Raw genomic sequence first — 24349 nt, 5'->3', positions numbered from 1 at the left:
CTGTCCTAGAGCTGAAACTAAGGGTCCTCAATGGGATCAGTGCTGGTCTGGAGGTGGGGGGTGGGGCTCACACATGTAAACATTTTAATGGAAAGCAGTTTTGAGGGCAAACTAGTTCAGCTTGGGATACAAACTACTTCCAAATGTGTCTAACACGAGCCACTGGCCATGTGTGCAGAATATTTTTAACTTTAATCCAAAATCAGTTTTTGTCTCCCCCCCCTTCCCCTTCCAGTAGTTAAAGAGGAGGATAGAACCACAAGAGCTGGAGGGAAATGTAAAACATCAACCTATCAGGTGTCTTTTAGTCTGGAACAGAGGCATGGGCAGACATATGGGCAAGTATTAAGAAAGTAGAAGGGAAATGTTGTCACACGGTTGTTTTTCCAGCTGTTGTACTGATTCCTCCAGATGCTTTCCCACCTATGCTATGGAAATCCTCTCTTTCAGAGAAGCCATTCTCAACCTACGGGTTGCAACCCCCTTGGGGGTCGCACAGCAGGTATTTACATTAGGATTCATAACGGTAGCAAAGTTACAGTTATGGAGTAGCAATGAAATAACTCTATGGTTGGGGGGGGTCACCACAACACGAGGGACGGTATCACAGGGTCTTAGCATTAGGAAGGTTGAGGACCCCTATTTCAGAGCGTCCTTCCTGGGACCACCTGACTTCATCTGGAGCCCCTTCCCTCACCCCCCTACTCCTCACCATCTCTGCACAGCTCTCTGAGGCTTAGAGCGGTCTTTCTTCCTGGCCTTCCCTTGTCCTTCAGGTATGCAGTCACATCCTGCTTTAGACCCCAGGGACATTCCGTGTCTGACTCACTGCACAAAATAGTTTCCCACATATGAGTCCTCAACCGCCCCACATCACGAGACAGACAAGACCGGAGACTCCATACACTCTGTATTTGCCCTCCTTCCTCATTTAAATAGGAGTTTGTTGCTGTTTAATTTTTCATTATTTGTGTGTGCGTGTGCGTGTGCGTGTGTGTGTGTGTGTGTGTGCGCGTGTGTGCGTGTGCGTGTGCGTGTGTGTGTGTATGTGTGCGCACGTTAATATGTCGCTCAGAATAGTCTAAAACTGCTGGGCTCAAGTAATCTCAGCTTCTCAAATACCTAGGATTTCAGGCATGTAACCTGAACTCAGCCTCACTTGATTCTGATTTCTCTATCTGTCTCTCCCTGTCTCTCTGTCTCTGTCTGTCTGTCTGCCTCTCTGTCATCTGCCTCTCTCTGTTTAGGTGACAGCTTACTCTTTGAGACACGGTCACTTGCCAAACCGGGAGCTTATTGACGTGTTTCCACTGGCTGGCCAGCAAGCTCCAAGGATCCCTTTAGCTCTGCCTACCCAGTGCTGGGACCACAGGTGTGCCTGGCCTTTTCATGGGTTCAGAGAATCAAACTTAGGCTCTCACGATTGTGAGGCAAGCACTTCACTGACTGAGCCATCTCCCCAGCGCCTCATCTCTGTTCAGACTCCACATTCTTCTGCTAGGGTATAAAGGATGCATTTCTTTTGGCCTTCTGGTCAGTCATGGGTACTGGACAAGCCAGGCTGGCCAGTCTTAGGTCAAGTTGACATACAAGTTAGAATTATCTGGAAGGAGGGGATCTTAATTGAGAAAATATCTCCATAAGACCCAGCTATAAGGCATTTTCTTAATATTGATGGAGGAGGGCTCAGCCCATTGTGGGTGGGGCCATCCCCAAGCTGATGGGCCTGGGTTCTATAAGAAAGCAAGCTGTGGGAGTCATGAGGACTAAGCCAGTAAGCGGCATCCCTCCATGGCCTCTGCATCAGCTGCTGTATCCAGGTTCCTCCCCTGAGTGAGTTTATGTCCTGACTTCCTTTGATGATGAACAGTGATGTGGAAGTGTAAGCCAAATAAACCTTTTCTTCTCCAACTTGTTTTTTGGTCATGGTGTAGACCACGACCAATCAAAACCCTGATGGAGACAATAGCATCTGCTTAGAGGTTAGCCAGACCCACAGCTCCCCAGTGTGATGGAGAGAGAGAGAGAGAGAGAGAGAGAGAGAGAGAGAGAGAGAGAGAGAGAGAGAGAAACATGGCTAGTACCTAGCTCCTTTGAACCAGCTTCAGGTGAAGAGGACTGTATAGCAGGCAGACTGCGCCCTCTTGTCTTCCACTGTTGGCTTTGGCCAGATACAGCCCAAGTCAGGGCTACACTGAGCCTGTGGTCTTGGTACCTCAGAGTGCTGAGGAAGCAAGGAGACTTCCTGTGGGTTCTTTTCCCTGACACCAACCACCAGGTAAATATTTGGACACAGCCTGTATCCAGGCTTGAGGTGGTTTTCTTTCTCGCCTTAGGCCTACCATGGCAGGTAGGTGCCTGGCCACCTTTAGCCCACCAGTCCCACAGACCTGTTTGAATTGGCTGAGGCATTGCCTCTGGGTACCGTTGGTTTTGCTTACCGAGGGGTCCTCTTACAGCTGAGCTTGCTGAGAGGGCCTGAAGTCTGATGCTTCACCGTGGAGTTCAGAGCAGGGTCACCTAGGGGTGGGGGTTGTGGGGACTGGAGCTTTCATATCTAAACCTCCCATAATTTGGCCTTGTACGTGGAGAGTCAGCCTCTGGTGGCCGGCCGCTGGGGATGACTCACTCGGGTTCTCCTCAGGCCACTTGACTGTCAGAGGATGCTGACTAAGCCCCTGGGCTCCTCCAAAAGCAAATCAGATAACCAAAGCCTGTGCATCCTCTGGATGTTTTCCTCTTCCCCTGAAGCAGGCTGGAGCCTGGAGTAGACACGCACTGCCCCAAACCTTCCCATCCGGCTTTTGTGTATGTCCATTTTGGATGCCTTTCTGGGCTTCTTCTTGCTGCTCTTTTTGTGGTCTTCTCTCTGAGAACTAGAAGGGCTTCTGCTGCAGTTGTCAGAGATGCTACAGATCATGTTGACGTGCAAAGCTCCTATTACTGCATTGATTTTTACCTTTTTTTATAGGGAGGTGAGCATCAATATTTCAGGAAGGAAGAAGTGCAGACAGGGACGTGGAAGGTGGCTTTTACTCTGCAGTGCAAGTCCTCGGTCCAGAAGCGAATGGCTGCCTGGCTCCTCTGTGTTCTGATTGTAGTCATTTTGGCATGTGAAAATATTTCACTTCCCCAAACTCAGAACTGGAGCCCTGTGTGTTCTCTGGCCCCATTTCAAGAACTTCGTTGATGGTTGAGGAAATTCTTTGGCTCCATTTTTCTCTTAATATGGCCATGCCTTTTTTTTCCTTTGGCACCCTTTGCAAGGAATCAGAAGGAGGATATGATGGTTCAGGCAAAGTAAGTCTCAGGTCACTGGGAGTCTCTCCTGTCCTTCTCATCTGGGGGAGACATCATGGGAAGTCATTTGACTGTTGTAAGCATGTCTCTGTGTTAGTCTAGATTGGCCAGCAGCAGCCTCCGGTTCGTATCTGACCCCCATCTTTTTTTGTAAACAGTTTTATCAGATCACACCCATGCCTGTTCATTTGCGTAGTCTATGACCGCTTTCATTCTGTACCAAAGAAGTTGCATACTTGGCCTGGAGACCATACGGCGAGGCAGGCCAGACATTTGGTTTCCAGTGCTTCCTAGTGAGATTTTACCAGCACCAGTGACAGAATCCTCATTCTGAGGGAGCAGCAAGTGTCTGGGAGGAATGTGCGAGAAAGCTCAAAGCTCAGTGAAGCATCAAGGGACCAGAAATGAGGATGGTGATGCTGACTTCATTTGTCTTTCTTCTGAGAGGTGTTTGCCTCTGTGAAAACGAGGCTTTGGTCTTGCCCGACTGAGCAGAGAGAGGCCTTAAGCCTGTCACTTCTCTGTGGTGTTGGTAAACAGGAACTTACTAGAATTACAAGACGTTTTCCAGGTTACAATCCAACTTTGAGTCCTTTCATTGGCTTGTGGCATATGTGCTATTGAACACCGGTCTTGGCCAGACATTGTGAGGTCTGCTTAGACATCCAGGGTAAACCGAGGTGTGGGGTGCAGAGTTGGTGATTGGTCACTCAGCAGGCTTTCCTCTGAGGCGACAAAGCTTCATTCTGTGGGGCTGATAAGACGCTCCCTGGGGCTGCTGGGAAGGGTGAGGGAAATCAGGTATGTGTGCACATCCACGGTGGATGAGCAAGTTTCAACAAGCTCCAACCACTTTACATATATACATACATACACATACATACACATACACACATTTAGTAGATGGAGCAAAGCTCCAACCACTTTACGTATACACATATACACATATAGACATAAACACATATACACATACATACATGCACACACACATACACACATATACACATATACACATATACACATTCACACATTCACACATGTACACATGCACACATGCACACATGCACACATACACACATACACACACATACACACATATACACTTACACATGTCTGCACATAGCAATAGTGGGCACAAGCTATGGAGCTGAAGATTAGTGTTGGGGACAGAAGTGAAATGGAGGAAAGGAGACAAAGAGAAAAAGGACAAGAACCTGCCCGAGGCTGGAAGGCTTCCATAAATGCTGTGTTCAGAAGCTTATCTGCAGAAGGGACAGTTGGGTGAGATGAGATGCCTTGAGCCAGCCATGTGGACAGGTAGGAGATGATTGGTGAAGCTTCTTTCTTCTCCCTTTCTCCCCAGCCTGGATGATCTGTATCGTGGACTATGTGCAAACAGGCATTTTCCAGCGAGTTTATGATAACTTCTAAAATGCAAGGCCAGCGTTTCTCCTCAGCTGCTATCTCTTTGTATTGTCTAAGCACCTTGTTGGCCTGCTCCTCCTCTGGGACCTTCCGAGGCCTTCGAGGCACTTAATTTCCTGAGAGGCTCAAAATGAAAAGGGTTCTTAATTATCTGGACATAGAACACAGTTTCCCCTAACTCATTGATAAATCCTTCAGACCTCTGTGGGAATGGAAAGGTAAGGCCTTGTGGTGGACTGAGGACCGATTGGTCTAGTAAACACACTAATTGACAAGACACGAGTTACACACAACATTGAAGTCTCATAGCAAGGACACTTTAAAGATAATTGCAAACCAAGGCATTTCAAATCTGTTACCATGGCCAAAATGCTAGGCCTTAGCTAATATGAGAATTGCCCCACCCCAACCCCACTCCTTTGCTAAGGGTCTAATGGATATTTTAGCTTGTTCATTGATTTTTCTAAATATTTATTGAGCATCCTTCACGACGGGACACTGCCGTAGCAGCCATGCTGAGGTTGGTGGTTAAATGGGTTGATGCATCTAGAAGATTCGATCAACATCCTGTTTCTTCTCCTGTGGGTGACACAGAATATGTATGGCTGTTGGCTCCCATATAGAACTGTTGACATTTTGTGGTCAAAAACAGAACAAGAGGATATTTGAAATAGCAAACATTTCTTGATCTATCTCACAGGAGACTAAATATTATGATGTGTTCATAAACAGTGAGGAGGAAGGAGGTTGCACTTCAGAGTTTACATTCTTTCTCTTCTCTTGCCTCCTGCCTTCTCCTTCTCCTGTTTCCCTCCATTGCTCTCACTTCTTCCACCTCCCTTCTAGCCAGCTTCTCATGTGTCCGGCATCTCTAGACACCAGTAGCATGTCCAATGGGGAAAATGATGCTCGTGACATCGATCTCATGAGCCTGTGTACATTGGTGGTCAGTACCCATGGAGCAGGCCCTTCCTGCCCTAGCCTCTCGGTTATTAGGTCACATCTTTCCATTCACCACAGCCATCCTGGGCTCTGTCAAAGTTCTATACCTGACTGTGCCATCATTCATGGCCTCTTCGGTCAAGAAAAAGTATGAGAGCAGTCTGTCAAGCCCTGTGGTAAAGGTGACATGTTCTGCTCTGTAGCAGTTTCTTCTGAATCCACATCTTACTGCTGTTGAATTTGGGTTGAAAGGTTGAAGTAGGAATTGGCAGAAAAGAGTCGCATAGGAAAAATCTAGACTTGGGTAAGCTACCTGGGCCCAGACTGATGACAGTCCCTCAGGGTCCTCTGACAGACATAGGACAAAGTTAAAGTGAGGACAGTCTCATAAAGACGAGCCCATGTTAATAATAAAATTTGTGAAAGTGGAGGAGGAAGATCATCACTTCAATAAACTAAATTCTAGCATCTCACTCTTGGTCCACTTGGACTTTATGTGCATGTGAACCCCTGGGCTCAGAGAGGTCCTATTCTCTGAGGCCATTGTTTCAATTTGATCTTGGAATTTGTGTCTTGTCCTAGATTCTCAATGGGACAATGGCGTGTGCTCAGTGGGCTTGGAGCCTTGGATCAGGTGATTCTTTCTCCTCATTCCTCCTCAGGATAGCGCCTGGTCTTCCCAGTATTGTGCTACAGGGACCTCTGACCCTGCCTGTCCCCTTTCTTTGTCTGTGTGGTGATTGTAACTATATCCCATGCCTGGAAGACATCCCATGCCCAAAGGAGACATGGGCATTGGGGTTAGTGTCACACTTCGCAGATCGTAGGGCAGGGACTTACACAGGGCTTGGGGTGACAGACTAATGGCTTGTTCCATGGGTCACCAGGCAAGGGAAAGCTTCTAATTTGATCTAGGTCCCCAATATGTCCCACAGATACGTATAGGATGGTAATGCCAGAGCCCTTGAAGTCGTCCATCATCTCTGGGTTGGACCTTGGGAAGGAGAGGTGCCAGGCTTTCCCTCCTTACCCCAGTTGGTACAGTGTGGAGATTATGTACCTAGGTGGCAAAGTACTGGGTTATGAGGTCAATTGGCTGTCTGCACTTGCCAGTCTGCGGATTTCTTTGTTCTTCAAGGACCAAAGTAAATACGGACCATTAAGATGTGGGAAGAGTATGTACAAAAAGAAAAGATTCTATGAACCTGGGACCATGTTTTATTTCACATTGCCCTGCAGATGCTATATCCGGTCCTCAGAAAAGCTTAGGCTCACCTGGTCCACAGCCCACGGTCCTATGCCAGAACACTCTTCCCTATGCTTTAGGCAAGTTCTTGGATGGTAACGTCCCCTTCCCCAAGGTCCCTCTGCTTTCTTCTTTCTGGGCATGGGGGATACACACTACCCCCTACTGCATAGTTTTAAAGAAAACGAGCGTTTGTCATAACTGTTTCCAGAAGGCATGTTGAATCACTCAGTTGAGTTGCAGCCAGTGGCTGCAACATTAGCCTTTGATGAGAACTTGAGCCAACATGAGACCCAGCCTGAAAGCCCCAGCCCTAAACAGGAGTGTGCCGGGCGGGCAGCTGGCAGACACAGAAAACTGCAGGCTCAGCAACAAAAATATTTTTGTAACTGAGGAACCTGTTGTACTTCTCCAAGGAGATGATCAACTTGGCTCATTAGTTTTTTGTTTTGTTTTGTTTTTTGTTTTTAAAGAAGATGGGCAACTTTCCCTTCCTCTTGGCTTTGTTGGTTCACTTCATTGCTCTTCTCTTTAAGCTTCAGGGGATGAGGTGAGTGCATAGGCTGATAGCTGCAGCTGAGCTGGTGAAGGGACCTGGCTTTCTGCTGTCTTTGCTGGAGGATGACTGGTCAAACGACCACCTCACAAATTCCAGACATCTGTCCACGTGATGCTTCAGATGCTGCAGTGATCTTGAGATCTCCTTGGGGGTTGTATGCAGTTTGAGGCCCCTGTTACCTTCCTGATTTTACCCATTTAAGTACTGCTAATGGAGTTTTCAGCAACAGGCACATCTGGAAAGAGCCCTTAATCATCATAACGACCTCTAGATGTGACGTCTTTATTCTTGGAGAAAGTAAAACTAAGATCCAGGGAAATCAATCAAGTAACACACTGAGGTAGTATAAGACCCAGGACCAGAGAGATGGTTCAGTGGGGAAAGGCATTTGCCACACAAGCCTAATGATCTGAGTATGATTCCAGAGCCCATGTAAAGGTAGGAGAGAACTGACTACAAAGATGGCCTCTGACCAGCATATATATGCGCTCTCTCTCTCTGTCTCTCTCTGTCTCTCTGTCTCTCTCTCTCTCACACACAGACACACAGACACAGACACAGACACACACACACACACACACACACACACACACACACACACTAAAGTTTTAAAACTACAGGATTTCATCCAAATATGTAACACACTAGAAGTGTGTGTGCATGTGAGAATGTTTTTGCCTCATCTTTCTTTGGCACCAGCTTGTTTGATGTTGGCACCTCATGTCCAAATGAGCCATCATTTAGCAGGGACTCAGCTCTCCCGATCTGCAGAGTTCTGGCAGTTAGAATTCATCCTCTGTTCACAAATGAAACCTACAGCACATGAGACCCTGAAGCCAAGGACAAGCTTACCAGGGCTTGGCTGAGGATAAGACAGACTCTCCAAAAGATACCATGGGATAAACAGCAAGACCAGCCCTTCACTTGAGAACCACTGGCCCAGCTCCTGTTGGCTGGTCCATCTGATGGCTTTGTTTTTTAAATTTCCTTGTGCTGGGGATAGAACACAAGGTCTCGCACATGCTAGGTAAGACTACCCCTGAGGTCCACCTAGTCTCTCTGTCATGGTTCTTAAACTCCTCTGTCATTGCTTTGCTCTGTTACACTGGCTGCTGTCCCCTCCCTCTGTGCATAGATCATTCCTTTCCTCATTGGTCAGTTGTGTGCTCTGAGAATCTGCGTTGTCCCACAGACACAATTCCTGTGCAGCCAAGCAGAAGGAAGCAATTGTGTGAGGGAGTGAGTTTCTCGACAGTGGCCAGGTTTCACTCAGTCACCTGCATCTTGACTCAGCTGAGACGCATGTTGCCGTCCAGACCTTGTGGGACCTTTCATGGGGATGGAGCTCGGTTGCTTTTGCCTGATGAGCTATCTTATCGGCTCTCTCTGTTCTTCTGAGGAGTCATGTTGCTGGCAGGCACCTTCTTGCCTTTGGTTGGTGTCTAGAGTGGTAGTGGCTGTCTTCTGACTGTGAGAGCACACTGAAGTTGACAGAGTAGAGAGGATGTGCTTGGTTCTTACTGTTGCCCTTCAGCTTTTGAAGCCGGGCCACAGTAGACAGCCCACTCCTAGTTCACCTCAGAAAGTGCTTCTCCTTTTTCTCAGTCCTGGTACAACCCTGGCCTCAGTCACATAGCTGTGTCCGATTGGATTTGGCTTGCATGTGAGACAGACACAGAGCCTTACAGTGTTATTCTGTGCTCAGTATTATACACAATCCTGTGCCCAGTTACCTGCAGCAAGGGGGATGAACTTCATTCTTCTTTACTCTTGAGCCCCGGTGGTTCATCCATGCTCTGCCCACCAGACAGGAAGCCTGGAGAACTGGACTGCATATGTTGGTCCTTGAAGTCTTATGCAAGACAATTTGTTGAGACTGTCCCCTCTCAGATTCACTTTCTATCCTGAAAGTGACTCCTGGGATTGCTTGGGATGGTGGAATTTAACCAACTAGGAAGACCTTTTTAGAACCATTCTATGGAGCAAACCCTCACCCTACTTCACAATTAGCATCTAACCTATGGATGGTACTTAGTGATTTTTGTGGACATTGAAGCCTGGAGTCCATGTTCAGGGCCACTGACACTGTCCCTTGGGCTCATTCTCCACCTACTCATGTGACATTGGGTCTATAACTTGGGAATTATGGGCTTTTTCTTTTTTCTTAAATTGTGCATGTGTGGTCACATGCATGCACATGTGTGCAAGTGTGCATATGGAGATTAGAGGACAACTTTTTGGTGTCTGTTCTTTCACCTTGTGGTGATTTGAATGAAAATGCCCCCCCCCCCACCGAGTGTCAATATTGGAGATGTGGAGCAGGTGTGACCTTGCTGGAGTATGTCACAGGAGGTAGGCTTTGAGGTTTCAGAAACTCAAGCCAGGCCCAGTGTCACTCTCTCTTCCTGCTGCCTGTGGATCCAGATGTAGACGTCTCAGCTACCTCTCCAGCGCCAGGTCTGACTACACGCCGCCATGCTTCCCACCATGATGATGATGGACTAAACCTCTAAAGTGTAAGCCAGCCCCGATTAAAGTTTTAGTTTTTATATAAGAATTTCCAGGGTCATGGTGTCTCTTCACAGCACTAGAAACGTAAGACACACTTTCTTGTTTCTGCCACTGCCCTGCATAGAACAGGCTAACTGGTCTGTGAGCTGATGCTGTATCTCCTGTTTCTGTTTCCTATCTTGAAGTAGGAGATATGTGCCACTGCATGCGGCATTTAAAAATAAGGTTCTAGGAGTGGAACTCAGGTCATCTGGCTGCCTGGCTGAGCCATCTTCCCAGCCCCTAGGAATCCTTCTCTTTCTCTAGTCTCTCTCATGACTCTGGTGGTGCCATTTTGCCTCAGGCAGTGCCCTGAAGATATGGCAGTTATACATCGTCCTCCTTCACAGCTGTCTCTTCTGCTGGCCTCTCAGGCTGCTGTTCCTTTTCAGTCTGGTGAGAACTCCCTGTGAGAGACTGACTGCATATCCTACGTCCTAAAAAGCTGCTAGCCCTCCTGATAGAAGTTGGGGGTTCCTTCTGGGCTTTATGATATGGGCTTCAGAGCCATTTTTTTCCTGACGTCATCTCATGACTTTATTATGCCTTTTTGTGTCCCCCACCTCAACCCTCCAGTTTTGAGGCCATAGTAGTGGTGGGTCCCTTCCTTCCCCTCAGACTTTGCACCAATCAGGACTAATGTTTGCCCTGTTTCCTTCTTAGGAGAACTTTGAGTTGATGGATGGGGGGGATGTGGATGTGGCTGTTGGGAAAAGAGTTGGTCTCTTGGATGGCCTGTGGCTGGCATTGCTTCAAAGGGAGCCCCAGACAGAGCGTCTACAGCAGGAGCCTGGAGATGGCTTTGATGTGGGCATACGGGAAGCAGCCTGCGTGTGGACACAGAGCAGAGACCCTGAAGTGTGGCAGGGTGCCCACAGGTCAAGGCTGCAGTGTGGCTGTGCCTTCCAGCTATGTACGTATATTTTGTTTCCTCTGTCCCCCCAAGAGTGTGGCTGTCTAGACAGGGATAGAATTAAAAGCTCAATTACTGAGCAGGAATTTGGCCAGTGAAAGCTCAGCTACTGAGCAGACAGGCCTGGGTGAGGATTGTGGCTGAGATTGAGCCCCATTTGGACCTAAGTAAGGCTAGAGAGCCTGAGGCTCCCAGCCAGCTAGCACCTGCAGGGCCCCTTAAGGCAGCTTGACCTCATGGAGCTGTAAATCTGGCTTGGCCGCCACCTCGGCACCACCTCCCTCTCCCATACAGGGATTTCTGCTTATAATTGGAGTCCAGCAATTAGAATTCCTGCCTTTGGGGATGGAGGCCTGCAGCTGGGAACTGGTTCTCCAGCTCACCCAGGCTTCTTATGGCTGAGAGAAGCTCTTCCATGGTGTGTGTGTGTGTGTGTGTGTGTGTGTGTGTGTGTGTGTGTGTGTGTGTGTGTTGTTATGCCCCTGAATCATCAGAGTGTCCTGAAAGCACTTTGTCATCTGGCAGAGAAGGGCTTGTTCCTTTCGTATAAATGGAGACTCTAGACTGTGATATCCCCCTCTTTACCCTGCCATTGTGCGTCTTCCTGTTTAGTGTTTGTGTCACAGTCATCCTTCATGATCTGTAACATGTATTTAAGGAGACATGCTCATTGGGACTGCCCACCTGGGCGGGCGTGACAGGGTAGTCACATGGCATACCTATGGATTCTCATCGTTGGTGTCCTTGTCTAAACCCAATATGGGCATCTTGGTGACAGAGGATGAGACCTTTGTTCTTGAGCCTGGCATGTCCTCTCGGTGTTTTATAGCATAGAGGCCTCTATCTCCTGCCACTGTAGAGGTCTCTACTGTCTATCCATACAGCTTTCTCTCAAACATTTATCTCCTTTCTAGCATCCTCTGGGCCTGAGCTCAGACTTTGGACAGAAGCACTAGACAGGGTGTTGTTATGTCTCTGTTCTCTAAGGGCTGAGGGGCTTAAAGCCTGCATCTCTGGCTCTCCTCCTAGTAGGCAGGGGCAGTGGCTGGAGGGTGTTACAGCCAGATGCTGATAAAGATTCTCACATCGGATCTTACCTCAGCCCTGATATAGTTCCTGCCGTGTAGGTGGCACCACTGTCCTATGCCTAAGCTTGATTCTTTTTTTTTTTTTTTTTTTTTTTTGGAGCTGGGGACTTAACCCAGGGCCTTGCGCTTGCTTGGCAATGGCTCTGCCACTGGGCTAAATCCCCAACCCCTAAGCTTGATTCTTATCTGTGTAGTTCTGCTTCTTCGGATGTCCAGGCCGACCTGCTGCAGGCTGTAGCCACCTCTCTTGCCTGTCCTTCACAGTTATCCCTGAAGATTCAAAGATAGGATTTCCAGCCAGCCCCAGGCCCCAAAGGAATGGTACTGTCCTGGTGGGCCTCCCCCAGTGTGGCCAGCACTCATCAGCAGCCAGACTCTGCCCCACCCTGCCGCGATGGCTGAGGTCATTCTTGGCAGAGCTTGCTGGCAGGGACTGTTGGCGCCCACCCAGGATAAACATGTCACACTGAGCTCGCTGCGTGCCATTGGATGCCGAGTGGGTCTGCGTAGGGAATGCCATAGGCCCCGGCCTCAGGTGACCTTAAAGTGAAAGGGTCATAGCCAGTGTGGAACTGTGTCTGGAAAGGTGACACACCCTGGCTTGTCACAGCACAGTTGCTGGAATCCTTCATTGGATTTTCAGGGATTTGAAAACTAGTAAACAGCCGAGTAGGCTCTTTCCAGAGAACCGTTCAAGCTCCTAATTCATCGTTATCCTAAATCACCATCATAACAGACCAGTGCGATTGGTGGGCTCTCTTATCCCACTTCTCAGGCGAGGCGTCCGTGCTTGTCATGCAGAGTTTCAGTTTGGCAGCCTGTGCCACAGATGGCTGGTGCCCTGTGGGGTGTGTGGTATCGGAGAGTCAAGAGGTGCGGCTTCTCAGGCTCCTGGCTGCTGAGAGCTTGTGCTGTGTCTTCCGACATGTTTTCGTAGGCAGTGCTGGACTTACTGGCCGTGTGCGTGCATGCATGAGTGCGTGTGTGCGTGCAGGGAGTGTGTGTGTGTTTCAAATCTGTATCATGGTGCTGTGGGGTAGGTGAGTACAGTGAAATCTCTGTCCTATCTCAAGTCACCCAGGGTCTGGAGCCTCCCTTATCTGCTAGTCAATTGTCCGAGCTCATCAGCAGTTCCATTCTCTTTGCAGAGAGGATGATAAAGTCTCTTGTCTGGGCTACCCATCATCCCACCATCCCACCTCCACCCACACTGGATTTTTTTTTTTTGTAGCTTATCCTTTCTCAAATTGAATGACTATAAAGAGTTCCCTTAGCAGGCATCCAGGACTAACTTTTTTTTTTTTTTTTTTTGTATTCCATGAACAATGCATAGAAAATTCAGGATTTCTGGGCAATGTGGGAGGAAGAAAGCAGGATCTGGGGCCATCTCAGTGGAAGAAGGCAGCCTCCAGTCATTTTCCCCAGCCCTTTAACCTCCATGGTCCTATCTTGTTATGAGGAGTTATTTAGGGCTGCGGACTCTGCCCAGTATCAGGAGGGCGAGGGACATAGGACGTGGGACATAGGATGTCTTCAGCTGAATCCTCAGTCTGCATCGGCTGGGGGCAGAGGCAGTGACAGGGACTTTCCCAGTGTGCACGGGAGAGACAGTCCACCATCGGGTCCTGGGTGCTGCCAGCCTCTGCTTGTCCTTGTGCCTTACCACCACTGGGCTGCACAAGAAAGTCAGTGCGAGTTTCTGCCTCAGGGCTCCCCACATCCCAGGCCTCAGGAAGGTTATTCATGTGGGAAAGTAGACCCATGGTTCCTTGCTTCCCCTAAGGCACACGGACTCAGGATCCCTGTCTGGGACTTTGATCTTTAAGTCTTAAGCCAAAGTTGTCTCCTCTTGTCCTCTCTCCAGCTGCACAGATTGTTCCAAGATGTGAGACCTAGAAACTGTCTATCACCTTTTCCCATTTTTCCCTGGTACAAGTGTCTTCCGTTTCATTGACTTGCTAAGGGCCTGTGTGTGGATTATGGCAGGGGCTTGGCCCTCAGGAGAGGAGTGTCCACCCCAAGCTCAGTCCCTAGGGACTGCTCTTCGCTCTCTGTATTTGAATTGTGCAGCAATGACTCCCTTTGTGCTTACAGGGTAAGCTGCCAGTCCTGCTGCTTGGCCGCTCCTCCGAGCTGCGACCAGGAGAATTTGTGGTCGCCATCGGAAGCCCCTTCTCTCTTCAAAACACGGTCACCACTGGGATCGTCAGCACCACCCAGCGAGGCGGCAAAGAGCTGGGGCTCCGGAACTCCGATATGGACTACATTCAGACAGACGCCATCATCAATGTGAGCCCTCTGCTCCCTCTGCCTGCTGGGCTGGGGACGAGTTTTTCCCAGAGGAAGTTGGGCTTCTTCCTATTCCCAAACCGTCTCACAGACGGCATGAATTCCCAGAACATCTGAGATGTTCTGGTGTTAGGCGTTAGGTGTTAATGTTCCTTTCGGAGCTGTTCAAAGTTGAACTATGGGGTCCTGAAGCCAGTGGGTGGCCAGTCTCATCGGAGGAGGAGGTAAAAGTGGGGTTAGCTGCTTACCATGGTCTCAGAACTAAACCATTTCACTATGGCACACCCCAAGCTTCGTGAAAAGTGGTTAAGGTCCTTTTCTTCAGTTAAAATTAGGTGATCCTAGACAAAGCCTAGGGAAGCCCCCTGCCTGCTGGCTGCTTCATCAGTGCTTTGAAATCTGGGTAGAGACATTGATTAGGTGTTGAATGACACAGAGCCAACCTTTGCCTTTCTGTTTCGTTTCAGTATGGAAACTCCGGAGGCCCGTTAGTAAACCTGGTAAGGCTCTCCAGTACCTACGCCGTGTTTCTTTCTTCTGTGGGCATGCCTTTGCTTTCCCCTTGCATGTGAGCTTGTCAGAACAAGCAGTCAGCTTGATAGCCATGTGAGCGTTTCTTAGCACCTTTCCCCACCAGCCCTTTCCAGAAGTATTAAGGTCAGAGGACACGTTGGTGTTTCAAGCCATGGGTGGATGCTAAGGAGCTCAAACCCAGTCTAGGCAGGAAGGGGACTGAAAGTCCACATGGCACTGCCAGCTGCAGAAAGGTACCTTCAGTCCTGAGGGTGACTGAGTGGAGATGAGCTGGCCTGGCTCGTGCCCAGGCCAAAACTCTCCCTGAATGCCTGTGGGTATGACGGGGAGCCACTGTTTGCTCACAGATGTCTCACTCAACCGAGACTTCAGTATAAAGTTGAAGGCTTCAGGTCATAGAATGCCAGAGCTTGGGGGTTGTTTGAGAGAGTATAAAATTGAGGCTGCCCAGTGATATATCCTCCTGGGTCCCCTTGGTGTCAGGAACTGATATGTACAGAACACATCAGGAACGATTTATACTGAAAGTTTACAGAGTCCTTTTTGTCAGCACAGCATCGGGCCACCAGAAACTTCTTAGGGAAGAGCCACATCTTTCCTTGCTCCAGCCATACCCTGGGGCAGCTGCTGGGAGTAAGGCTGTGGCTCAAGCCAGCATCTACGGTCATTGGAAATAGGGGAGGAAGGGAGGGTGGATAGTCACCTTAGCAATTCAGAGATTCTGAAAAGAGAAGATAGGGTGGACTTTGAGATATGCAATATATGCAATAAGACAACTATTAGCTTCCACTGAGGCTTCTTTGTTCCATCCACAGCTGAGCGTGGGTGGCACTACCCAGGTGCCCCAACAAATGTCTCTCCTTTTATCCCTGACCCTTCTCTTTCCAGCCCTCCTGATTCTCAGACACAGCCCAAATACTGCTCTCCCCCATGTGCCTGTGTATATGAGCATTTGCATGCATGTGGCCCCAAGTGTGTGTGTGTGTGTGTGTGTGTGTGTGTGTGTGTGTGTGTGTGCGCACGCACTGGAGGGGGAGGGTGTTGCCTGTGCACATGTGTGTATTTGTGGAGGCCCTGGGGTTGATGAGGGGCTTCATTCCCTTTTCTCCTTATTCAGTGAGGCAGGGTCTCTCAGTTGAACCCAGAGCTAGGTGTGACAGCTGGTTCCTCTAGCCAGCTTTCTCCTGGGATCCTACCTCTGCCTCTGAGGCTGGAATTACAGGCAGGTCACCACACACACCCAGCATATGCTTGGCTCGGGGGATCCCAACCTCTAGAGCTTTCATTTGCAAGGCAGACATTTAACCACGTTGTTGTCTCAGCCCACACTTTTTTTTTATTACTATTTTAATTATACACATTTGTGGGGTAGAGCGTGGGATGACCAGTCAGGTAAGATAGCATCTTCCTCTCAATCTTTTTTTTTTTTTTTTTTTGAAACGAGGCCTCAAATGGTAGCTCAGGCTGGCCAGGATCTCACAGTGATCCTATCTCGGCTACTCTAGAATGCTGGACTTGCCCGTGTGAGGCGTTACACCTGGCGCCGCATTTTAAAGACTCCTGTCCTATAGATTCTCTGCTCCCTTCCAACCTGTGCCTGCCTCTGACCTCCCGGAGTTAGTGAGCATGCCCCTTGCTTTTCAGGATGGCGAGGTGATTGGGATTAACACCTTGAAGGTGACGGCGGGCATCTCCTTCGCAATTCCATCCGATAAGATAAAAAAGTTCTTGACAGAGTCCCATGATCGACAGGCCAAAGGTAAGTAGATCCGGGCATCCTGGGGACCTTCGTAGGTTCACACCAGAGGCCTCGCTGCCCCTTGAGGACTTGGGAGAGGGGAAGATGACAGTCTCTAAGATCAGGCCTCTCAAGCTGAGAGCGAATATGTTACCAGGGTGGTGGTGGTGGTGGAGACTGAACAAAGGGAGTCCAGACACCCAAAATGGTTAGCAACAAAGGGTCACACCACGGGTCTGGAATCCAGGCCAGGACTGAAGTACAGTTTTTGGGGGCCCCTCTTGTGCCTCATGCTACAAGGTGGAGCTTTAGAACTCTGGATCCTATGTCCCCACACTCCAGAGGACTGGGCTGACTTTTTTTTTCCCCTTTGTTGACACACCAGGGAAAACTGTCACCAAGAAGAAGTATATTGGGATACGAATGATGTCGCTTACATCTAGGTGGGTAAACAGGACACATTACTATATAAATACAAATGTCAGGCCTATGTTTATATAAACTTGGGCTTTGCAAGACTTCATGGGCATTCTTGAAGGGAAACTATTTCCTTCAGTCATCATAGTTTCTGCTTACAAGTAAGTGCACTGGGGAAAGGGAAGGGTGTGGGCTCGGGCCTGGTTTTTGTATTTCTGACCACCTGGAAGACTCCACCTTCCTCCCTGAAGGCACGCCTGAGCATCTAAAGGCTGGCTAGCCGGCACACTTTTGTGCCTGCCTCTCTCCACGCATCCTGTTGAAACTTACATTCCAGGAGTGCCCGAGTGCCAGCCCCAGGGCCTGCCCCAGCCTGGAGCACCCACCTCCCCTGCATGCTGGTGTGAGGGGTGTGGCTGCAGGAATGCAGGCCGAGGACCTGCCTCCGGGGACTGGTGACTGATGGACTTGTTTCCCTGAGTGTAGAAGTTGTAGCTTGGGTTTACCAGGCTCCTGACATCCCTGAAAGAGTTGGGGGGGGGAGTGGGGAGGGAGCCTTCATGAAATACAGGAAACCAAAGTGACTGGCATGTCTGAGTCATTCGAGAGCTTGTCATTTATTGATGGTACTGTTTTATCCAACTGTTAAAATATTAAGACATTCCACACAGGTTGTGAACACTGGTACTTAGTGTTGCCAAGCATGGGATGGCAAGCTGAGACTGAAATCACACAGGTTGTCTTTGGAAGCAAAAGAGATACAAGTGTTGGGGAAGGAAGCTAGGCTAAGGGTCACCTTCCCGGGTCATTCCCCAAGCTCTTATGCTTCTAGCTTACTGAGTGCTCTGTACCCTTCCCTCCAGGGTAAGGCTGATGCTGTAGGTGTGCCTACTGTATAGCCAGCAGCAGCTCTGTGTTGATGCTTGGAGTAGTTTCTTACTACTACACAGAGCACTGTTGATGCTGGCAGGCAGGCCATTTAAAAGCAGAATCAGGGGCCAGGGAGCTGGCTCAGTGGATAAAGTGCTTACTTTGCTAATATGAAGATCTAAGTTCAAATCCCCAGGACCTGTGTAAAGCCAGGCATAGAAGAATGTGTCTTCTATAGTCCCAGTGCTTTCTGTGTGGAGATCGGAGGTAAACAGGAGATTCCTATAGCAGGCCAGCTAGCCTAGTGTATACAGCAGCAAACAAGAGACCCCCATCTCAAGCAAGGCAGGGACTGAGCTTGTCCTCAGACCTCCATATACATGTTTTGCTGTGCCAAAGCCTCTATAGGTGTCACGAAGACTTGAAGTTGAGACTCAGGGGGGGATTTGGTGAGAGATGAGTGTTGGCCTGAGGAGGCCACGGAGGTTAATATCAACACAAGCACTTTTTCTCCTAAGCAGCAAAGCCAAAGAACTGAAGGATCGCCACCGAGACTTCCCGGATGTGCTCTCCGGAGCATATATCATTGAAGTCATCCCTGACACCCCCGCGGAAGCGTGAGTGTGACATTATATCCCTCTCTTCATGAAATGTGGTTTGTAGGTCAGGGGGTGGTGTAGGTGTTTGAGCTGTCTCTGATGGCCACGAGTACCCACCCTTTCCTATCAGCCAGGGCTCCTGACTGCTTTGGGTTCAGGGCTTGTCCACAGAAGGATGTTTCTTCTCTTGGGTCATCTCCAGGGTCATCCACATAGGGAGAACACTCACTAATGGCTTCGCTGGGAATCCCTAGGAAGCATGGCTGTAGAGAGAGCTTCACAGAGCAGGATTCATCCTTTGAGGAACCTCTGTAGTTGTACTTGTGACTAGTGAAGTCATAGCTGCCAATACCTATAGGGAAACAATCTGACGACATCACAATAGTAATAGTTCATCCGGAACTGAGGCTTGTTTCCGGGACCCCATGACATCTAGAGAGTAACACGCACTGAAGAGCTGTGCATGAGGCCCTAGGGCCAGACCTGGACTGATGCCTCTCGGTGGATGACCCGTGAGCTGAGAAAAATCAGTTTTCGCATGATTTTTATGGTTGGAAAAGAAAATCCAAGTGGCCGTATTTTGTGATACTGTAAATTCTTGAAATGCAAATATGCACACGTGTTTTATTAGACCACAGCCGTGTCCCCTGACAAGATGACATCTTGTCTGGAACAATTTTTATGCTGCCGCAGCAGAAATGAATAGCTGAGACAAAGAGACCAAATGCTCTGTGAAGCTTAAGCTATTTCCCATCTGGCCCTTTGTGGAAAAAGTCTGTAGACTTGTATTAGAACAAGGAGGACCTCGGTAGCATAGTGATCCTGTCACGTATGAACTAAGGTTCCAACCGCGGCACAGAGGAAGAGAGGCATCCAACATTCCTGGAAGAATCACTTTCTAAATTACAGTCCCATTTATGTGCAAATTGGCTGTGGTCTTCAGACCTGGTGTTTCCTTGTCCCCTCTGAGGATAATTGATCATAGTTCACATAAAAATTTCATAAAACATTTCTACAAGAAATATTATTGATTTAGCCTAAAAAAAAATATCTCGACAGGAAATATCGAATTCTCTCCTTGAAGTCATTCCATCTGAGTTCACCATTTCCTATAACCCCCATTTGTTCTGTTTGGGTTCTAAGCTGCGCCTTTCTTGATGACTGTGAGGAATGGAAATGTTAACAGTGTGTGTTTCCCTTTGTGTTTCAGTGGAGGGCTCAAGGAAAATGACGTCATCATCAGCATCAATGGACAGTCTGTGGTCACCGCCAATGATGTCAGTGATGTCATCAAAAAGGAGAACACCCTGAACATGGTTGTCCGCAGGGGCAATGAAGACATTGTGATTACGGTGGTTCCTGAAGAAATTGACCCCTAGGCAGAGGCAGGAGCCGGACTTCATGTTTCCCTCAAAGACTCCAGGAGATGGCGCATGAGAACTGAGCTGGTGACGCAGGACACCCAGGACTTTTGTCCAACATTTTGCTTGTTCGGGGAACACCCCTGTCGACAGAATCCTCCTTGATAGTTTGCGGGCAAAACAAATGTAATGTTGGAGGTGCACAGGCCGAAGCCCTGCCCTCTGTATGCTACGTATGCAGCGTGCTTTTCCTTACAAGCTTGGGCTATTCCTGCTTAAGCAGTCAACATCTGTCCCTGCCCTTAGCCCCAGTTGTCCGACTAATGCACTTGACAGACGCATAGATGGATAAGAGGACAGTCCTCGAAGCCTGGGTCTCGGGTGTGTTTACACTTTTCCTCCGAGTCAGCACTCAGAGGAAATTGATGCCCTGAGACCACAGGTGGGTGACCCTGGCTTCTGAGATGGCCAAAACATGCCTCTTAGGAATCCTGGAATCAGGAGTACAATGACTTTGAGTTTCAGCTATTAAAATACTTCTTCATACTTAGATTTTGGTGTGCTTCTTTTATCAGACTGCAGTGCTTTCGAAATGGCTTTTATGTCAGCGTGCGTGCGCTCCTCATTCAGCTACACTGTGCTCGGCCCTGCGAGTTATTTCAAAATCCCCCTTTGGGATTTGCCTGTGTTATACAACCCTGTTTGGCCGCCCTGCCTCACTGAATGGACAGTTCTACTTTTCTCTGGGGCTTGTCAAACTAAGGAGAGTGTGTGTAGATCTCATTCATCATGCAATCCATCAGCAATGATTTCCTGGACCTCTGCTCTGTGCCAAAAGGCCTTACATCTGTCCTGCTGTGGAGCAAGCATTGAGGACAACCAGAGCAGGAGAGAGACAAGCCATCTGCTCTCTGGGCTCCTAGTAGTCAATCAGGTCTCCTGAAAGACAGCCAGTGTAGACCAGGACACAGGAATGGCCTGATGCAGACTCAGTTACTCTAGGTCCAAAATAAGAGCAAAGCCTCCCTCCTCCAGACTTTGGACATGGCTCCCTCAGCCGCCCTTCTCTGAGACAAGTATAGTCTCCACAGCTGCACTCTTTCTCCCTGGGAAAACTTTACAAGACCCCAGACAGCTGCAGTCAAACAAATCAGTGTGCCACTTTACCTTGAGGGATAGTGTGTGAGGTGGGGTCAAAGGTTGGATAATCAACAACATCAACAATATGGTCCAGCCTCTGGAAAGAGGAGTTTGTTAATTTCTCTACTGGGAGTATCTGGAGAGGCTGTGGAAGGCCAGAAAGCAGGATCTTCGATGGCATTAGACAAAGTATATGCCAGTACTAGTGCGGAGTATCTCTAGGCCTGGTATCCCGGTCCAGCCTTCTGCTCTCGGTTGTGATGATGCAGGCAAGTTAGAAAGGATCCAAACAGTCCTATGTCCTTAGCATGTGTTCTGTGTTCTGTCTGTTAATGGGGAAGAGCTTTCAGGTTCATCCTTAGCTGTACGGGGAAGGTGTTGTCTGGGGGTAGAGGAAGTGTTGGTGGCGGGTGGAAGTCCTTGTTGCTTTAACCTATGTGTAAAGTTTTAGCCTATGTGAAAAACTGGGAGATGGCAAATTGTAAAAGGAAATCGACGCGTCTGGGGACACAACAGATTACAACTAGAACAATGGATGGCAAACCCTCACACCATGGGCAAGGATATCTGAACCAGACACACATAGTGCAGCCATTGCACATACACCTCCTTCCGCCTCTCAGTGACCAGAAATAGGAGCTGCTGCATCCTGGTCTTATAGGTATGGAGGTGACAATCAGCAAGAAGTAGCTTGCCCAAGGCCACCCTGCTGGTCACCGGGGAGCCTTGGGTGTGGTTTAGTGGGCATGTGTAGAAGCAGGGAGCAGTCTGGAGACAGAGACAGCTCAGGTCTCTGGCACAGGGCTTAGGGAACACAGATGAACACTCTTGGGCATTTAGGCCCTCAGGAACAGGTGTTAAACTGTCCCAGGACCCAGAGCTTTCTATCTGACTTGGTCCCTGCTGCCTTCCCAGGTCACCTCTCTGTTCCTTCAGGGATGAGTCCATGCTGCGGTCGCTGTTGTTACTGTTCTTCTAACAAGCTGTTATTTCTCTACTATCTGACACAAAGCCTGCTGTTTCTGCCCTCCACACAGCAGACACTCCCTTTTCCCCACCATCTCTGCCTCAAGGAGTGGACCAGTGCTCAGGTGGCCCCACCCCCTGCCTAGAGCCCACAGCCCTCTGGCTGTCAGGATGTCCCATGAAGTCACAGTTCTGTGGCTGTGGCAGTGTGAGATTTCCTTTAAGCCCTCTAAAGCCTGTGTGGAATGAACTGATGGCAGATGGATGGGGTATCAGGAAAGGACATGGTGTAAAAGTGTTAATGTTCTCGGTAGCTATAAGAAAGCATGCAGGTGCTTGAAGCATGAATGCTCTGAGCCAAATATGGGTGACCATAGCCTTAGACCTTGGATTTGGGTTGCCCCAAATGGCATGTTCCATTACGGACCTGTTTATCCAAGCTCTTAATGGTCATAGAACAAAAGAGGTCATAAACCAGTGTTGTTGCAATTGCATGGGTGAGGGTATTGGGTAGATGGGTCACAGCAAGGTGGCTCTTTGCTGTTGGCCTCAGACACTATTGATGATATTCTTTGTTTGTTTCGGTTTTTTGAGACAGGTTTCTTTGTATACCCCTGGTTGTCCTGGAACTCGCTCTGTAGACCAGGCTGCCCTTGAACTCACAGAGATCCTCCTGCTTCTGCATCCCAAGTTCTTGGATTAAAGGCTTTTGCTACCTCTAACCTACTTGATGACATTTTTAAACGTTTGTACCTGGTAGTCTAAAGAATTTTAGGTCATACACAGAAGTGACTGATTAATGGTTATTAATGGGACTGAAGACAGCCCAAGGTAATTTTAGCAATCAGTCATGTCCACAGTCAAGACCAGAGGGATGCATGAATGCTAGTGCTCAGTTCACTTTCTCCACTCATACAATCCAGGACCCAAGCGCAAGGAATGGTGCCACCCATTGTGGGCTGGGTCTTTCTCTGTCTACTAATGCAATCCAGATCATCCCACACAGACATGCCCACAAGCTAGCTCAATCCTGACAATTTCTTATTTAGACATTTCCCCCTGGTGATTCCAGACTGTGTCAAGTTGTTAATTTAAACTTAACCGTGACAGTGACATGGACAGCTCCTGAGGTCTGACTGGGGAGTGGATGGCACAGGAGGCACAGCACATGCGTGTGCTCTTTGGAACCAGATCCACCCTCACTAATCTGTCGTTTCTTCACAGTGTGTGCAGAGTGAACACTGACATATGCCAAGTAGGCATTTATTGTGAGGGAAATGGAGGCCCAAAGAGTTGGAGAGAGGTAAAGTCAGATTTAACCCCACACCCACCCCTGCCTCCTCACTATCTCTGTAATTATCACCTAGTTCCATAAAACCAGGTTATTAATGGCCAGTTGAGGCTTTAACACTGCCAATTTATGAATGACCATATGACTTGAGAGTTCCAATGCCATGTTGCCTCCTTCTTACTTGGTTGGTCCTTCGCAGGCATTGTGTATGCACCACAGCTTTCTCACGTCCCTGGAAGAGCTGCACATCTCACCCTCTGGTATATATGGATCTGGCTTCTCTTTGGTGTCTCACTTAGCCTTACAGCTAGCTCCAGCTGGATACCCCGTGCTCTCCAACTTCCAGCCTAGTAGAATCATGAAAGGTGCTCAAATGCCAAGCAAGATGACAGTGCTTAGGATCGAATCATGTCTGTCTGTTGCAGTCATACATGCCTTTCCAGGGTATCTAGCCTGGTCTTCGGACAGCTAAGCTGGGAGGTCTTCTCACTGCGTCTAGTGTCTGGGGCCTGGCTGGGCTGGACTCATGGACCCCCTGCTACTTCATCAAGATATAGGTGGGAGAGAGCCAGGGGAGGGGCTTTCCTGTACCACTTGGTGGTTTCATTTAGAGCTTTGCAAAGCTATTGCCTCAGTGTGGAGCCCCAGTCAAGAGCCAGTGAAGAGCAAATGCAGAAAATGCTAATGTGCATTTTTTGTTTAGTTTATCTAAAAAGGGCTCAGCCTTTACCTGGAGACAGCTTCCTATTTACCAGGTCAGGTAAGCTGGGTGTGCGTGCTAAGGAGTTCACTGGTCTCCCTGTCTCCTCTTCCTCATCCACCATCACTGTCTTCAACACTAGTCATGGAGACAGTTGATGAAGGTAGCTACAGCCTCCTGATATCAAGAGACAGGCAGTATTAGAATTCGACAAAAGAGGACATTGAGGCTCAGAGCAGTTCAGTGACCAGCCTGAAATTGCTCACAAAGAGGAAAGGTAGCTGACATATTGGAAGCCATGATGCCAAGTTCTAGAACCTTCTTCCTTAACCCTATGATTCCCCTCTTTCTGACTCCCAGTGACATTTGAAACTGAAGTCCTACTTTCTACAATGGCATCTCAGTAGCATTAAAGAAAAGC

At 48.6% G+C, this 24349-nt stretch overlaps 1 protein-coding gene across 1 annotated transcript in view; it reads left to right on the top strand.

Moving 5' to 3' along the window:
• The window catches only part of Htra1 (HtrA serine peptidase 1), a 49560-nt gene extending 29179 nt beyond the window's left edge, over nt 1-20381 (top strand). Inside the window, exons 4-9 of the mRNA XM_032892442.1 lie at nt 14118-14312; nt 14780-14812; nt 16491-16605; nt 16970-17027; nt 18393-18488; nt 19681-20381. Of these exons, the coding sequence (XP_032748333.1) occupies nt 14118-14312; nt 14780-14812; nt 16491-16605; nt 16970-17027; nt 18393-18488; nt 19681-19849 (666 nt within the window). The 3' untranslated portion in view covers nt 19850-20381. The remainder of the gene's footprint in view (nt 1-14117; nt 14313-14779; nt 14813-16490; nt 16606-16969; nt 17028-18392; nt 18489-19680) is intronic.
• The last annotated feature ends 3968 nt before the right edge of the window (nt 20382-24349 follow it).

Source organism: Rattus rattus, chromosome 2, assembly GCF_011064425.1.
Source record: "Rattus rattus isolate New Zealand chromosome 2, Rrattus_CSIRO_v1, whole genome shotgun sequence".
In the NCBI taxonomy this organism is placed as follows: domain Eukaryota; kingdom Metazoa; phylum Chordata; class Mammalia; order Rodentia; family Muridae; genus Rattus; species Rattus rattus.
Note: the sequence above shows the minus strand (reverse complement) of the source record. Positions and strands in the feature narration are given on the sequence as shown.